Genomic DNA, 18,722 nt, shown 5'->3' with positions numbered 1-18,722 from the left:
TGGTTGTTGCATCATTTGAGGTTAATAAAATCTCTATGTTGCCCCACGGTTGTGAACACATTTCAGACACACCAAACTCATTCATGGTGAAGGGATACACAAAGAACACACAGACACATAAGGTTTGCACTCCAGGTTCGTGGTTTCTAGGTCTTAGATTCACATGGCTCCTCAAGCAAGCCCATTTTGCTGGCCTGTCATCTTCTGCCAGTCTAAATGAAAACGCTTCCAGAGAGACTTTAACAGAAGTAACACACCACACCGACTGTGTGCTACTTTACTTACTTGTCATCTGAGTTGTGTTCTCTGCCTTGGATGACCCCTTCAGTGGCTGGAGCCAGTAGTCAGAGTACCAGCTGCACCCAACAGAGGGTTCTACCCATTCGGTGTAGACTTCAGTGGCTTCAGAGGGGGTTCTGTTATAAGCACCATCGCTGGTCCCAGCAGTACGTAGAGTACCCCAGGGTTCAGCATGTTTTTTATTGTTGACGTGAGGCTGCTATGAAGAATTTCCAGAGTCTGGGGTCTAGCTTTTCATATGTATGAAGGTTATACACAATCAAACCTGGACTGTCTAGTAGATGTGATGGGTGATGTACAAGAGGCGCGTCACCTGTTTCAGGAGACTCCGTGGTGGATGGATGCGTGTGAACTGCGAACGAGTATAGAAAAGACACACTTTTGACATTGGTTCTTCTCAAGCTTAATAACACCGTTCTACTCGGATTTAAGTCAAGCCTGACATGTGATATTGAAAGCCTGAAAGCAAAAAAATCAAAGTAGTGTTCCTATATTTCTCTTTGAACAATAAATACACAAACCACTATAAAAGCTGTAGTTTCATCCTGGTTCTTCAACCTGACTGGCATGAAGGAATATGGAATTTAAGAATTTCCGACAGCACTGCTTAGTTGTACACCAAGCCAGACTATGGCAATATTTTACATAAGGCACACGAACATGATTTATTCATACATTTCACTCACTCAAGGGAACAGGTAGAAAATTAAAATACACCCCACTTTGAACCAAAACCTTTGATGCAACCAAGCAGGAGAAACAGGTGAGCCAAACCATCCCTAGTAGAGCTCCCATGTCTCTTCCAACCAACTATCTATTCATTCATTCTTTCACCCTACCATACACCCACTGAGATCGACTAATTCACCTTTAAATTCTGTCATCTATTAATTCATTCAACGATCATTCAGTCTTATCCTACTTCATCCATCCACACTGTAATGAATCCATCCATCCTGACATTGGTTCACCCATCCACTCTGCCACCCATCCATGCATCCATCCATTTGCTCTGACTTTTATCCATCCACTTTGCCAACCATCCACTCATCCATCCCCTCTACCAACCATTCATCCACTGCCACCCATTCATCCATTCTGCCATTCACCAATCCATCCAGCATAATTTCATCCATTTTGACATCTACCCATCCATCCATGTGAAGAGACGTACCCAATGCACACACTTGGTGAAATTAAAGACGTTGGTCAATGTATAAATACTTGAAAATTACATATAAGTGCAGAGGAACAACAATAAAGCAGAAAGATATCAAACAGATAGTGAGATCAAGTAAAATATGATGACAAGAAAGCGTCTTGGTGTCCTTGTTTAATATATCAAAGCTTGACAACAACCAGCCGACACGTGTTTCATAGCATCTCGCGAATCTTCAGGGCTCTGAGTGGTTGTGCTTGAACCAATAGGTCGCTCTTCCGGTGATAATTCCGACCCGGAAGGGCCCAAGACCAGTATTTGTTCCAATATTCAATAGTATTAAAAGACTTTAAAGCGAAATGCGCTTAAAAATCCCCCGGGAGATACAGTGAAGGCTAAGTGGTGCTGGTAACCTCTGTATCCGGTAAATTAATGTTATATCGAAAGGCGATAGAGGTAGCTCTATGTTCTCGTGAGGACTGCTTATATTACGACGTCTTGGCGTACTCGTTTCTCCCGGGTCTCTGTGTTCCTGTGTTAATTCATTCAACCATCATTCAGTCTTACCCTACTTCATCCATCCACACTGTAATGAATCCATCCATCCTGACATTGGTTCACCCATCCACTCTGCCACCCATCCATGCATCCATCCATTCACCAATCCATCCATTTGCTCTGACTTTTATCCATCCACTTTGCCAACCATCCACTCATTCATCCCCTCTACCAACCATTCATCCACTGCCACCCATTCATCCATTCTGCCATTCACCAATCCATCCAGCATAATTTCATCCATTTTGACATCTACCCATCCATCCATGTGCACATCTACTCTGCCACCTGTTCACTAGTCTTTTTACCCACTCATCATCCCTTTACTCTGTCATCCTTTACTTTTCCATCCACCCTTTTACTCTGCTATCCTTTCACCTGTCAATCCACCGATCCATTTACGCACCCTTTCACCCAATCATCATCTACCCACTTATTCATTTGCCCACTTATCCATGCATCCTTTCAACTTTTCTTCCATTCAATATTGCTTCCATCTTTCCTTCTTCTATTTAGCCATCTTTCACTCTTCCTTGCTCCTGCTTGCTCTTCTATTCACGCTCTATTCTTTAAAAGCAGTATTTATCAGCTTTGTTTGCCAAGTTGCCAACAGAAGAGGCCCATAAAGAATCCCATCCCTGGTGAAGCTGCTAAAGCTGGGAGTTCATGAAGCCCCTGCGTGACTCCCTCCACTGGGCACCAACATGCCTGGTAACAGGTACTTAAAAATGTCAACATTGAGAGGAGGAGCCAAGATGGCGATCAGGATGATCGCATAGCCGCTCGGCTCCGTGAGCCTTTTCGCCCCGCACATATTGTGGAAAAAGGTAAGGCTAGGACCTTTCTCAGGATTTGCCCGGCGCTAACCGCCCTTGTACCATTCAAGTTTTACCAAGCAATGAGGCAGGCGCCGGAGACCAGAAGGCAGGAAACAGAAGTTTTATTCCGACGGAGCAGAACACATCAGATCAGACAACAAGGTATCGTCTCGAGGTGCTCTAACAGCCTCTCGGAGGCCTGGCCTCTTATACACTGGTTTATGGCATGTGACCTTCCTTTATTACAATCAGAACTTTGTAAAGCAAGGAAAAGACATCCCCGTAATCCTCGTGTTAATCCCACCCCCATATACCTTCACAATAGAGGTCCTCAACCCGCTGATAAGAGGAGGGGGTCATCACGCAGCTGAGTGTTCCGTCGAGTCTTAGGATGTGGGCGCCTGATCATATCACAGGGGGTGGGGAGGCCTGGATCAATAGAGGGTCCTTTGAAGGAGGGCGACCTCATACAATAAAGGGCAGTAAATGATATCTCCCGGCTTAGGCAATGGCCTCGGACCTGTGTGGACAGTCGGACACGGGGTGAGGGGCCATCAATGGAGTGGTATTCATGCCGCGTGGACAATCCAGTGCAGAGGGGAGGTTTATCAACAGAGGGGCATTCATGGGAGGAGAGGAGGTGTTGGTCAGGCGCTGGCGTGACTCCCAAGGACAGGGTCATGCTCATAAGGAGGAGGGAGGGGGAGCCAGGGTGCGCGGAGGATGCTTGCTGGGTCAGAGGGGCGCGCTGGCGATCGATCGTGGACAGGGAGACCATGATATCTAAAATGGCTGCCGTGCACGTAGTACATAGGTGACAAGCTGGCGCAGATGATGTTCAGACCGCAAACTAAAATTCCACAGTCCTCCCTTTTAACATGTCTCGCCAACTTGTCATTTTGAATTTATCCCCATAAGGCCACGTATTTCTACTTCATAGAGGGGGCTCATGTGCTCATTTCGGAAGTCCAAAGTTTTTGGGCACATACAGTTAGAAACAAGGCCGAACAAAGGTGGCAGACATTGGATACCTAAGCAGCACCCACATAATATCACAAGAGGTATCAGCACGAAGGAAAACAACTTCCAACCCCAATTTTTCAAAGTGTCCCAAAACCAGCTCCCAAGCGACCATCCTTCCTGTTCTTGGTGAACCTCCGAGGAAAGTCTGTGGAGGTGTTCGATGGCTTTGTAGACTGAAGGCGAGTTGTCTGGCACGTAGGTGCAGCAGCTGGATCCGATGATGCGGCATGCTCCTCCTCGGTCGGCTAGGACCACGTCTAGGACGAGTCGATTTTGAAGGGTCACAAGGCGGACCGCCTGAAGCTCCGCAGTGTTGTTGGCGAGGATACCAGCCGTGATGTTGATCGTTGTTTCTACTGCCTGGGTCAGGTGTTGGATAGCACGGCTGTTTGCCATTGGGCCCCACAGAGGAACAAGTCCCTTTGCTGCATCCAGGAACTGTGCTCCGGTGGAGTCGGCTTGTCCAAGGTCGTCTGCACGCTTCTGCCGGTGGTGGTTGGCAGGGGCTACATATGTGGGTGGAAGAACGAAGGCAATATAACAGGTGCCCTTCCAACCTCTCGGGAGCCAGGTGTAAGCCTTGGTGCCACACACAAAGTACATATTCGGAGAAGCAACAAAAGAAGGGGGTTCAGCTGAGTCCAATGTTCTGGTGATTCGGCAGGCGCTGTAACCCACCAGCTGCATTCCCTGGCCTTCGAGACACACGAGACCTGTGACATTGATAACAGACAGGGCCACAGTTAAAGTGGCGGTAGTTTGTTTTTGCAGATGAGTGAAGGTGGTTCTGGCCGGATTGTGGAGCACCTGTACTTCGACTCGTTCTTTGGCTGGAATGTCTTTGATGAAGGTGGCGCCTGCGAGCGCAGGACACAGGGCAGCTGGGGTCTTTCCTGTTTTGTTCAGCCAGAACCCAGAGTAGAAGTGTGACACTGTCCGGCTGGAGGTGGCGTTGTCCCTGTGGCTCTCTTGCATGAGGATCAACCAGGCGAGGCAAGAGCCGTGAACTGAGAAGGGTGAAGGGATGAAGGGGATGGAGTGTCCAGTGGCATGCGGGAGCAACCCGCAGATCCAACAGTTCGTAGCATTTGCAGCAAGGTTGTGTTGGTGCAACAGTTGCACGAAGGAATTGTTCCAGAATTCCCTGCGCCTTTCTCGGAGCTGAGGCGACAGAGAGATTAGGTGATGCTCTTTCAGGGGTGTTGGCTGTGCAGTAGGTAGCAATGCCTCATGAGCCGGTGTGTTTTCCTCCAGAATCCAGAAGGAGGTCATGAGGAGGAGGCAGAAGAGGAAGACAATGAAGAGTGCAATTGTCTTTGATTTGTGCAGGTTGTCAGTCTTTGGATTTCTATACTGGGTATTTCCCGTTGCTTCCATCATCTTCTTATCTGGCGCTTCCATCATCTTCTTATTTGGCGCTTCCATCACCTTCAAGGGGCTCGGTAGTGGGCAGAACCACAGACTTCGTTTAGCTTCTCTCCCGGCGACCCTTGATTGTGTGTAGGTCACCGTTCTGAGATTTAACTTAGTCCGTGGCCTACTTAGCCGAAGCTCCCTCCTTTCGACGCAGGAAATACCCTTCTCTGGATGGCACAGTGGGATCAGAGAATTTTGCAAGTTCGAGTGCCTCAGTATCGGGATAACAGTCCAATATCGGTCGGTCTTTGCTCAGGAGCTCTTCTTGGGTGCTGACGTTTTCTGTCGTGGCCAGGTTTGCAGAGACCTTTCGGCAATGATGCGCGTGCAGCCAGTGCTTCTTCCCCTCCACTCGGAGTGCCGTTCGGGTGGTGATCAGCACTTGCCAGGGGCCCGTCCACCGAGGTTCCAGACTCTTGGTTCGCTGGAAATTTCGTATCAATACGAAATCTCCCGGTTGGATGTCGTGGCCGGGGCCCCTGGAAGCATCGGGGATGGCCTGCTGCACCTGTTGATGAATGACAGACAACGTTTTAGTTAACTTGCACAAATAATCAGACAGTAGGACGTCCGGGACGTCATGAATGGAGGTCGGTTTGGGAGCAGTCCAGAGATTCATCGGTCGCCCAAACACGACCTCGTAGAGGGTCAGATGGTGCTTGGTGGGAGTGGAGCGCATCGATAACAAGGCCAGTGGGAGGGCATCCGGCCAGTTAAGTCCAGTGGTGGCCACTATTTTTGCCAGTTTCAGCTTCAGTGTGGCATTATGGCGTTCCACTAGACCAGCGGATTGGGGGTGGAAGACCGCATGGAATCGTTGCTTCACCCCCAACCCCTTTAGGATTAGTTGGATAACCTCAGCTATGAAGTGGGGGCCATTGTCGCTCCATAAAATTCGGCAAAGGCCATAGCGAGGGAAGAATTCTTTCAGTAGTACTTTGGCAGTAGTCATGGCAGTGTTGTCACGGGTTGGATAGGCCTCTACCCATTTACTGAAGGCACATACAATGACTAGTACATACTTCAGGTTTTGGCATCTCTCTAGTTGGATGTAATCCATCTGAAGGACCTCAAAGGGGTGATTGGGGGTCCCAAACCCTCCCCGGGGCACTACAGTTCCTTTCCCGGGGTTGTGTCGCAGGCAGATAAGGCACTGCTGAACTAGACGTCTGGCTGAGTCAGGGATTTTGTCGTTATGCCAGACTTTGGAAATGAGTTCGATCATGGGTGCAGATCCTATGTGTGCGGGGGAGTGAGCCATTGTCAGTATGGGGATCAGATATGAGTCGGGCAGCAACCATTTGCTGGCATCCTTCGTTCGCCAACAGCCCTCCTCATCCTTCAAACCCACCCTTGCCCACTTAGTCAGCTCGTGAGGGGTGCTGGCCGATTGTATGTCTCTGATCATTATCCTTGTGTCACTCCATGTTTCTGCTTGTGACCTGGTCATGTACATGCGTGTCACCGTCCTATTCTCAGCTGTGGTTCGTGCAGTGATGTCGGCCAACGCATTCCCTTGTCCGACTAAGTCTGTCACCCTTTTGTGTGCCTGACATTTTATCACCGCTAATCGTTTGGGGAGGAGAACTGCTTCAATCAGAGCGGAGACTAAATCTCCGTGGAGGATCGGGGTGCCGTGGGACGTCAGGAATCCCCTCTCCCTCCACAGGAGCCCAAAATGGTGGACCACTCCGAAGGCATACTGGCTGTCCGTATATACGTTCGTGGTGGTCCCTGCGGCTATGATGCATGCTCGGGTGAGGGCTATCAGCTCTGCTGCCTGGGCAGATCGTTGTGTGATGCAGGCTGTCTCAACTACTGTTCGGGCTGTCGTTACTGCATAGGCAGCTGAGGTGGTGCCATCTGGGAGTTTGATGCATGAACCGTCTACCCATAGCTCTCCATCGGGGTCAGGAAAAGCAGTGTCTCGGAGGTCAACCCTACTCCTAGTTTGTTCGTCCGTGAGGGTCACGCAGTCGTGGATGGGAGGAATGTCGGGGTCATTTTCAGGCAGGGGTAACAATGTGGCAGGATTCAAAGTCGTGCATCTCTTTAGTGTGATGTGGGGTGCAAGCAGAGTCAACTCGTACCCTGTCAGTCGTGCGCTAGTCAGGTGCTGGGTTTTGGTCTGGTTCAAGAGGGTGTCGACTGCATGGGGTACTAGCACTGTGAGGGAGTTGGAAAGTACAATTCCCTCGCTCTGACGGATAGAGACAGCAGCGGCGGCTACTGCTCGAAGGCAGGCAGGCAAAGCTCTGGCTACAGGATCAAGAGTGGCGGAGAAGTAGGCACAAGGGCGCTGCTTAGGACCAATTGATTGAGTTAGGACAGACAATGCGCATCCCCCCCTTTCGTGGGTGAAGAGGGAGAAGGGTTTGGAGTAATCCGGAGTTCCTAGGACAGGCGCTGAACAGAGTGCATCCCGTAATTCCTTAAAGGAGGCTTGACACTCAGTGGTCCAAGGAAGCGGGGAGGGGACATCTTTGGTCAGTAGGGCAAGTAATGGTTTCACAATGAGACTGTAATTAGGCAACCACTGTCTGCAAAAAGAGGTTAGGCCAACCAAAGAGCGGACCTGCTTTTGTGTTTTCGGGATGGGGGTATCTAGGATGGTTTGGATTCGGTCGGGTGTAAGTTTCCTCCCTTCTTTGGACAGAAGATGGCCTAGGTAAGTCACCTGTGGCTGACAGAACTGTAACTTCTTTTTGGAGACTTTATGGCCATTCTCTGCAAGAAAGTGTAGGAGTTGGACGGTGGCTGTCGTTGCAAGCGGGGTGGTGTCGGCCGCCAAAAGGATATCATCGACATATTGGATCAACACCACTCCCTCTGGTAGCTGGAAGGCATCCAGCTGTCTTTTGAGGGCCTGGCTGTAAATGCTGGGACTTTCAGTGTATCCCTGGGGAGCTCTACAGAATCGGTACAAGCGGGATTTTAAGGTGAAGCCGAAGAGATAACGGCTGTCTGGATGAATGGGGATAGAGAAAAACGCGTTTTTAAGGTCGATAACAGAGAAGGTGGTGGCAGTGGACGGGATGAGGGTCAGAATGGTGGTGATATCAGAGACCACAGGATATTGGGGTACAACCACTTTGTTAATCTCTCGCAAGTCGATGATGAAGCGGTACGCTTTCTCATCTCCTTCACCTTGCTTCTTAACAATAGGTAGGATTGGGCTGTTGCAGACGTTGCTAACCACCTCTTCAACCACTCCTGCATCTACCAGAGACTGAATGATCGCTACCAGTGCCTTCTCACCCTCTGGCGATATCCGATATTGCGGGAGTTTCGGGAGCATAGCGTCCTGTCGTACATTTATGTGAATAGGATCAATCATCATTCGCCCCACATCAGAGTCATTTTTGGCCCACAGGTACGGAGGCAGGGTGTCAAGCAGGGACAGGTCAGCGTCAGTTATGGAGCACATGTGTCGTGGGGGAGGGGATCTGAGCATGTCTGGGTTGTCGTACAGGATGACTCGTATTCCATCTGGGGAACACCTAATGGTAGCTCGAAAATGTTTCAGTAAGTCAATACCCATAATGGCGTCAGGGGAGTTGGAGGAGAGTAGAAATGTCGCGTCAGTAGTGTTGCTTTCTAGGTCAAAGGTAATAGGTACGGACAGGGGGTTAGTGGAGGGCGTCCCATCGAAACCTATCGACGTTATGTGTGAGCCAGACAAGGGTGCCCTTGGAATCAGTCGTTTTGATAACACACTACGTGTCGCCCCAGTGTCTACCAAGAATGGAGACTCTGTACCCAAGACCTTAGCGGTGACATAAGGACCTTGCTGGTCAACACAGAGCTCGACTGGATCCCTCCCTTGCCCCTGGCAGTCCTATGCAAAGTCGGGGGCATGTTCACCTTCGGACAGCTGATATTGGTTCTGTCGGGGACGGTCAAACGTGTTCAGTCTCCCTGATCTGTCATTGCTGGTGTCGTTGGTGCTCCCTCGTCCTTGTACTCTATTTCTCGGGCCACCTGCCACATCCCTGGAATCCCTATTTCTATTCATTTCTAGCAGAACCGGACACTGGAATTTCCAATGGCCGAGCCCTTTGCAGAAGGCGCATTGGTCAGTGCTAATGTCTCTCCGTCCAGTGTGGGATGTTGGGGTGTGATCTTTAGGAGGTAGATCTCTGGGGGTGGTTGATTGGTAGTTCCCCCTTTGGTGTTCCCGTCCTAGCGCTATACCCTGTATCTGGGCTATCATTACCCTTTCCTTTAAATCTTTCTTCTTTTTCTCGGACGCCCTATCATTCTCATTCTTTTGGTGCTCGTAATACTGAGCCATCTGAAGGATAGCTGCGGGTTTGGAGGCCCCCCAACTACTCTCACTCGTCTGCAGTTTTTGGGAGACTTCTTGTGTTAGTCCCTTTACATAATTTTGCACAAACAGGTGCTGTCCGGTTGCGGTGGTCATGTCTTGGCCACTGTAGTCGGAGAACACTGTCTCAAATCGGGAGAAGTATTCTGACACATCTTCCTGGGGTTTCTGTCGACAGGCCGTGACTATCGACCAGTCTACTTTTCTTTCCGGGACCAGGGTTTTTAACTTCTGGACCAGTTTGTCTGGGAGTTCCAGTATGTCCTTCACTGGTTTACTCCCCGGCTCTCGCTGTCTATCTAGTTTACCGAGTTGGTCCCAGGTATGTCCAAACAGATCCGTGTGGTCAGCCTTCCGGATTTGCTTCCACACATCAGCTGGTAGGCATAACCCAAAGAACAAGTCAATATCTGCTAAAGTCATTATTGTCGAACCCAAGGCTGTGCCTAATTCGGTATAAAATGCCGTCGGGTTCTTTCTTAAGTCGGGCAGGGTTTGCTTAAAGGTTAGGATGTCTTGTCGGTCCCATGGTTGGTAAACCCAATTGTATACAACCCTCCCCTTTGCATTTTCATTATTAATATCATCGCTCGTTCCCTGGCCCCGTGGCGGGATCCAGTAAGGAGCCGCTTCTCTGATAGGCATCATAGTATTGGCTACTTCTGCCGAGGTTGTTTCAGGGACCGTAATCTTGGCTTCTGGTTTCTGTTCCGCGAGGTGGCGGAAGACCTCAAGCATTTGCATGAAGAGCTCCGTCGCCTCACGTTCAGTCCCATCTCCAACATCAATCTTCCTATACAGTGTTGTTAGTTTAGCGGGACCCTTACTCTGATACCTATCTTCATACGCGTTCAGGGTGTGGTAGCTGAATCGCAAAATGAAATGCCGTCTGTGGCTGTCGGCATGTGAATTATATACGCTCATTGTGTATTCTTCGCTCTCCCTTCGTTCTACCAATGTCTTTGCTATTTCGTTGATCCCATCCCGCTCATCTTTGCTTAACCTACTTAACCTGGCTGACGATTGTTTGCTAGCCTCGGGGTCGTCTGACGAAGTTGTTAATATGGTTGGTGCGGAGGCCGTGAGGGCCGGTGCACTAGCACTAGGGTCACTTTCACTCACACTCGGGGCTTGCAGGTTTTGTTGGCTGGGAGCATATGGAGGGGGCATGTAGATGATTGGGGGACCTAGCAGTAACTCATCGTTTGCCCGTTGTTTGGAGGGTAGTTCAGGGTAGAGCGCAGAGGGGGTCCTAACAGGACATTGGCCTGTTGACCCTGATTCTTGGTTTTGTGTAGCTTCTTTTCTTTCTTTTATTTCTTCTTCTAGTTGTTTTGCGGCTAGGTGGGCTGCCTTTCGTAATTCTTTCCCTATTTTTGCTTCTTCTCTTTTCTTTCGTTGTTCCGTTTCTTTGCGCCACATGCCGATACTGTCGAGCATAGTGGGCGTGGTCTTATTCTTCTGGAGCGCTATTTCTAATGTTTTTATTTTATTTTCACTAAAGGAACCTATCAGTGGCCACTGACTTTCAGGGTTCTTTTTCGTATATTTATGCCATAGTCTAGTGTAAGCTATAGCGACTAGTCCATACTTAGTGAACATGTCCTTATTAGGGGTGCCCTCCAGTGGAGCTGGATGGTTCATCTCTAATAAGCGGTCCGGGCTAAACAGGCTACCAACCAGTGGGGAGAAGATAGGCATGACGGTTTACACCGGGGACAAAAAGTCTGCACTACCTATCTAATCACGGCGGGCAAAGACTAGACAGAATATTTCTATTCTCCGTTGTTTGCCGGCGGTGAATACCTCAAACAAACCAATACCGAACAATCGGTCAATCAAAACAATTCAGTGGGGAGAATAAGTGGGCACGAAAAGTTATCGTTACCCACTCTTTCTCTACCTGCAAAGAGAGACCTTGTTCTTCCCTGTTTGCAGACAAAGAATCTCCAGACAATAATCCACGAACGACAGTTCGGGAAACAGTGGGGGAGGAAAATAGGCACGACGGATTACAACGGGGACAAAAGTCTGCGTTACCTATCCTTCACTGTTTGCAAAGAGAGAGCCTGTTGTTTTTCTCCGTTTGCAGACAGCGAATCTCCAGAGGTTTCAACAAAGCGTAATACTAGTATTATCCAAACAAAAACAATTTTCCTCAATTCGTCGTGTTTACACGACCTTACCCGGACCGCATGGACGGTTTCCTGTCCTCTGGATCCAGCGCCCGATCGTCCTCTCTCCTTCGTGATGTTCGCGGCACTCCTGATGGTTCCCAGTCAGGACCGTAGATCACTCGAGAGAGGTCTGTTCAGAACTAGTGAAGGTCGGATGATCGGCTGTCAGACGAGGGTCTATCGGACATGAGCTCTTCCCGATCGTTGCAGTCGTTCACTCTGTCATCGGGACCTCTCCCACTGGATCCACGTGTCGCTGATGGGCCCCACGCTTTGGGACGCCAATTGTGGAAAAAGGTAAGGCTAGGACCTTTCTCAGGATTTGCCCGGCGCTAACCGCCCTTGTACCATTCAAGTTTTACCAAGCAATGAGGCAGGCGCCGGAGACCAGAAGGCAGGAAACAGAAGTTTTATTCCGACGGAGCAGAACACATCAGATCAGACAACAAGGTATTGTCTCGAGGTGCTCTAACAGCCTCTCGGAGGCCTGGCCTCTTATACACTGGTTTATGGCATGTGACCTTCCTTTATTACAATCAGAACTTTGTAAAGCAAGGAAAAGACATCCCCGTAATCCTCGTGTTAATCCCACCCCCATATACCTTCACAATAGAGGTCCTCAACCCGCTGATAAGAGGAGGGGGTCATCACGCAGCTGAGTGTTCCGTCGAGTCTTAGGATGTGGGCGCCTGATCATATCACAGGGGGTGGGGAGGCCTGGATCAATAGAGGGTCCTTTGAAGGAGGGCGACCTCATACAATAAAGGGCAGTAAATGATATCTCCCGGCTTAGGCAATGGCCTCGGACCTGTGTGGACAGTCGGACACGGGGTGAGGGGCCATCAATGGAGTGGTATTCATGCCGCGTGGACAATCCAGTGCAGAGGGGAGGTTTATCAACAGAGGGGCATTCATGGGAGGAGAGGAGGTGTTGGTCAGGCGCTGGCGTGACTCCCAAGGACAGGGTCATGCTCATAAGGAGGAGGGAGGGGGAGCCAGGGTGCGCGGAGGATGCTTGCTGGGTCAGAGGGGCGCGCTGGCGATCGATCGTGGACAGGGAGACCATGATATCTAAAATGGCTGCCGTGCACGTAGTACATAGGTGACAAGCTGGCGCAGATGATGTTCAGATCGCAAACTAAAATTCCACAATATATCCTGGCACTTATCCTGAGCCACAACGGCATATTTGAGTATGCAATGGAAAACTTTCACTAACCGTTTGATCCTGAGGCTTCTGTGTGCGACAATTCCGTGGTATTGTCCCCGATAGTTCTGCGGCCTTTGTAGAGCTGGGACCGGGGTGTCGAGTGAGCAGGGCAGCCGGCCTCAAGTGCGACAACAGCGGCCACTGGTGGTGACGAGGAGTCGGACGGAGAGCACCGGCGGTCCGATGGGCCGATGGCGACGGTGATGACCCAGTCCATCTGACGGAGTGCCTCGTGGGGTGTGCGGTGAAGCAGGATTGAGGGGAGTGCCCGATTTTGGAGGCCCCCTTTCCAGAATTGTGTCCGGACATAACGAATGGTCCTGCCTGAAATCGGCGGTTGGCTCCCAGGGAGCGGCGGAGATTTTGTTTAGCCCTTTGGTGGCTCCTCCCTGGGACGCCTGCCTTGACTCCTTGGGACCCCGCGCTAGTTTAACTGCGCCTTGGTGTGGGTCCTAATCTCTTGGTGCGGTGGAAAAGGGCTAGGCCATGTTCGCTAAGATGGCGGCGGGCAACCCCCTACGCAGGCCACCTCCAGACAGAGAAGCCGCTGTACGGGAGAATCCTGGGGCCTGTTGGCACGAGAAAGGACCCACGACGAAGGATATATTGGCTGCGTTAACAACTCTGCATTCGACCCTGATCTGTAATGCCTGGGATCTGGGAAGAAGGATGGCCGCCATTGTTGTCCCATCGTCCCATGCGGACATGGTTCGATCTGTGTGACGAGTCGACGAGTCCGTCTCCGCGTCAGTGATGAGTGTTGCGGCTCTGCCTATGTTCATAGAGATGCTGGGAGACCCGGTCTGTGACCTCGCTGCCGACCAGATTATTGTACAAGTGGGCGACTCGTCGGGGCACATATCTCATCAGCTGCTGAAGAAACAACACAGATTTATGGTTTGTGCCGCCTCAGCGCGGTTTCAGTGCTTGACGGATGGTATGACTTTCTTTCCCTGGCTGGTGAGACTATGTTCGGGCTGGAGGCTGTTTCCGGATTTGATACTGCCGAGGGCGGGCTTCCGCTTTACTTTTTCGGCTGGGTTATGGTGGCTGAAGTCCCATGGAGTAACAATACTGCCCGGTCCGCCCGGATTATTGGACCTCTCTATGTTGCTTTGTCCGTTGTTTGATGGATGGACATATGTTGGTATAACTGCCCGAAGAGGCCAGGGGTGAGACTGCCTAGGACTCAGTGGACTGATTGTTGGCTGATGGTGTTTTGGGGGTCACTCGGTCGGGATGTCATTGATGGTGCTATTGGTGTCTAATGTTTTCCATGACTACACTGATTCCGATTTAGGATGTTTATTCTGTGTGGTGGTGGGGGCGGGGCCGGGTGGCCAGATTGATGGCCCTCCTCCATACTCTTCTATTTTTCTTCTTTTATTCCTTTCTCTTTCCCTTCTTCTACATTTCGGGTTTTCTCCTTTAGGGCGACAGGCACGCTGCTGGGGGGGATGGGCCATAGCCTTCTGCAGGGGTGCAGGGTGGGGGTAGGGGGTTGGGGTTTGTTGATTTGTCCTTTCTTTGTTTCTATGGCCCTTTGTATTTCTTTCCTTTTGGTGTCGTCAATCTTCGTGTCTCCTACAGTATGTTTGGTGTCGAGGGGTGGGATGCAGTTTTGCCACGGCAAGTGTTTGTTCGTACGTTTATCCTGACTCGTATGCCTTACCCCAGTATCTCGAATGTATTTGTATTTTGCGCGGATCTTGCTTCCGGCTTGCTATTGTAGGACCATGTATGACTGTACGGCACTGATTTTTGAGTCTCTCTTTATTGGAAAATGAACCTTCTTTAATCCTGTCTTTCGACCGCTCTGCTCGAAATACAAGTTATAACCTGGACACTTCAACGTCCCCAGCTTGGCTGCTGTATCTCCTTATATTGATTTGCTGCATTTATCATTTGGTTAGCGGCCGGCCGGGATGGTTGTAGGCCCGTGCTTGTATTTACTTGAAGTATCAATAAAGGTTTAAAAAAAAAAATGTCAACATTTGTACTCCATGTTCTGACATTATATTAGTTTTATGTACCCCAGGGGTCCTCATTTAAGGTACTGACTCCAGAGTATACAGTTTTGAATGGACACGGCCGGGAGAATTATTGTGACACACGTGTATTCCCGTCGAAAATTTGAGGTCACAAAGCACAAAAATTTGTGGTGATCCCCAGATACAAATGATGCTTACTTACATGGTAGCATTGGCCCCTGTGCTGTGAAATAGGTTTCCATATCAAGCCCAGAACCTTTATCTGTTTTGCCATTTAGAAGAAAGGTTAATAGGTGGTTGATAACAGGTCCTTGAGAGGAGTTTCAGCTGAACATTAGACTTGTGGCACATTAGTGAGGTAAGTTTGTCCTTCCATATGACTTCTTCTTTGGCATTGAGGCGATTCAGTACTTTAATAGAATATAGGAAATGATAAAAAATAAATAAGGATGTGTGAACCCAGTTGGTGTGATCTGAATCCATCTACAAATACCTCATGCTGCACTTGCCTATCAGACCACACTTGGTCTCAGCTTAGATTAGCCGTGGTGGTGTTGGTGACGGCCTGTATGACCAAGCGCTCCTTCTTCACACTGTTGGTTGGTGCTCTGCATCCGAGTCCATGGTCATGCCCTGCCTTGAAGACTCCACTCATTGACCCCTTGTGCTTCATTTTTGTCGCCTGCAGGTGCCAGCTCGTCTCCTGGGAGCAGTTTAAACAGCAGCGAAGAGAACCTCACAACGCAACCTCCACCACAAACCCCCAGAGGTAAGCGAGAGACAATCCTATGTGGCACACTGTGTGTGTCAACTTGTAGGCACTGGTACACGCTTCCTTTATGATTGTGCTTTTAAGTAGGAGAACTCATGGGATTGTGTTTCAGAGGGAAGTTGTTGGGTTTACCAGTTTGCCCGCTGATAACATCCAGCATGTGCTGTGCACCCGAATATTTCTCACCGTCAAAATTCTTAGTTCTTAGTTAATGCCTAGTGCCTAGACTATGCCTAGAGCCTAGACCAGTGGTCTTCAAACGTTTTAATTCTGCGCCCCCTCCCCCCCCCCCAGTGTAGAAAAACATTTCGCCGGGCCCCCCCCTCAAAATACTTCACAATTATTCTATTTAACTGGCAATTTTTAAATATGTCTAGACCTATTTAAACATTGTAGCTAAGTTCTGTCACTGTTTTAAAAATGCAAACAAATACAGGATTTCCAAACATACTATTCCGGTGAGGCAGGCCTTGCTAATGTGCAAAGGATCCACAGTGTGGTTATTCGAAATAGTAGTGTGGGTCTTGGAGAAAATGTGAAGTCCCTTCCCTTTAGTCCTTCTCTCAGACGGGATTTAAATGACAAAGGATGTTAATGATGGCCCATTATAGACGTGCTTACCGCTGCTCATTTTTTTAGGCTGAAAACAAAGCATAATATTTTTTCTGGCCAGAGCCTGGTGCCCCCCCTGGGATCACTTAAGGCCCCCCTAGGGGGGCCCGCCCCCAAGTTTGAAGACCTCTGGCCTAGACAATGCCTAGTGTTCGGAGTTTTCTGTCCCCATTTTCCACAAATACACAGGCGCAATTTTGGTTGAAAAGTGGGGTTTATACCATGTGCAACGTAACCTTACAATAGGGCCTCAATGAAAGAAGCATCACCGTGCACGCTACCCAACCCAGGGTTAGTTGCATGTTTACATCTCTAAATATAAGCCCCTCCCATTTGAATGGTCTGTGGCGTACAGAGTTCTCCCTCCTTCCTTAATAGCAGTTTGCTAACCTAAACTTATGATCTCACTTGCCCAGTCCCAGGTTGGTAGCTAACAATGTTGTAGCAGGTGCAGTGGCACCAGGGAACAGTGTATGAGGAGCCCATTGTACACCATTTGTGGCTGCCATTAAAAGCCAAGCCTGGTGACGGGCACACCTTTTCAATGTATGCCTTAGGACTGTTGGTGCCCATGCAGTGCCATTGCGCCATTCTTCCCCATCAGTGCAAGCACTTGCATAAACTCCTATCACATTTTTCCAATTTCTTTTCCCTCATCTGCTCCTTTACGATTTTCTGGCACAATTACCACTCACCGAAAAAACGACTAAAACATCATGTGCATTCAGTTATCATTGTTTGAAAATAATATAACCCTCTGTTTGTATGGTTTTGCCATTCTTCTGACACGGTAAGAGCAGGTTGAAGAAATCCTTGCAAAACAGACAAAAGCCCACTGACCCCTTTCACAAGACACCAGGTTTCAAGTTTGTCAATCCCTCCAACAATCCAGACATAGATCTGGGGTTTGCCAATCAGTCCAACAATTCACTCATATATCTGGAGTTTGCCATTCGCCCCAACAATTCACACATAGATCTGGCGTTTGCCAATCGCTCCGACAATTCCCACACAGATCTGGAGTTTGCCAATCCCTCCAACAATTCACCCATAGATCTGGGGTTAGCCAATTGCTCCGACAATTCACACATAGATCTGGGGTTAGCCAATCGCTCCGACATCTCACACATAGATCTGGGGTTTGCCAATCGCTTCGATAATTCACACACACATCTGGAGTTTGCCAATCCCTCCAACAATTCACCCATAGATCTGGGGTTAGCCAATTGCTCCGACAATTCACACATAGATCTGGGGTTAGCCAATCGCTCCGACAATTCACACACAGATCTGGAGTTAGCCAATCGCTTCGACAATTCACACACAGATCTGGAGTTTGGCGATCCCTCCAACAATGCACTCATAGATCTGGGCATTGAGGAAGACTGGGATGTTGCCAAGATCAATGGCGTCCCGGGGCATCCCATTACCTGCTAGGTCTTCCATTTTATAATTTTTTTCAAGCCTGTATGACAACACACCATCATTTACTACTGGTGCATCTAAAAGTGACACAGAAATCTGATACTAATGAATGTTTATGATGCAGAAGGCTCCCAAAGTCTTCAACATTCCAAAATCAAGAACCACTGTCAAAAGGCCCCAAAAGGCCTTTCTTATTTTGGGGCCAATGTTCATAATTTTTATATCCGTGCAAAGGTAAAAGAAATATCAGTCCTTATCACACTGTTACATTCCAGATGGTTCTAAAAATGTTGTTGACTGTATTGGGGTGAACAGGATATATTGCTTGTCAGAAATGAGTGTTGTTGACACATTATGGAAAATCGGGTCTTGATTGGTCAACACCTGTATTTTCATACGTGACCTACGGTGAAGGTTGTACGGCGGCCATTTTAGAATCATCTTTCACTAGATAGAAAAAAAGTATTGAGTTCTGTGAAATAACCCGTGATATCTGATTGTTTGACTCCGGTCTTGAGGAGAAAACTTTGATCCAGGCATGGCTGAGCTCTCCTCCTCACAATCTTCTTGCGCACAATGAAGTTTCCCTGAGTCTGAACGAATATTTTGATTCACTGAGGTTCAATTAGTGACCACAGCTCCACTGACATCATCTCTGTTGTTTTTAGGAGTAGCTTTAACCCCTTCGATGCTTGTGACGGAACCATTCCGTCATCAGTCACGGTTGGGCTGTGCTGATGGCGGAATGGTTCCGTCACAACCACACCCATTTAAATAAGGGCCAGCACAGGAGGGGAATTCCTTCAGCAGCGATGGTGTTAAGAATCAAGACTCTGTTTCCCAAAGATTTTTCTGGGAGTAGGTGTGACCTACATTTTATTTGGGCTATGCCTACACCTGAATTTCCATGAGTAAGTCACAGCTACTCAAGGGA

At 49.0% G+C, this 18,722-nt stretch overlaps 1 protein-coding gene across 1 annotated transcript in view; it reads left to right on the top strand.

Annotated features, from left to right (window-relative positions):
• The window catches only part of LOC147689141 (regulator of cell cycle RGCC-like), a 59,553-nt gene that overhangs the window by 31,813 nt on the left and 9,018 nt on the right, over positions 1-18,722 (top strand). The window contains exon 3 of the mRNA XM_086942035.1: positions 15,668-15,748. Within this exon, the coding sequence (XP_086798161.1) occupies positions 15,668-15,748 (81 nt within the window). The remainder of the gene's footprint in view (positions 1-15,667; positions 15,749-18,722) is intronic.

This window comes from Lissotriton vulgaris, chromosome 10 (assembly GCF_964263255.1).
Source record: "Lissotriton vulgaris chromosome 10, aLisVul1.2, whole genome shotgun sequence".
Taxonomy (NCBI): Eukaryota; Metazoa; Chordata; class Amphibia; order Caudata; family Salamandridae; genus Lissotriton; species Lissotriton vulgaris.
The sequence above is the reverse complement of the archived record's forward strand: the minus strand, read 5'-3'. Positions and strand labels throughout refer to the sequence as shown.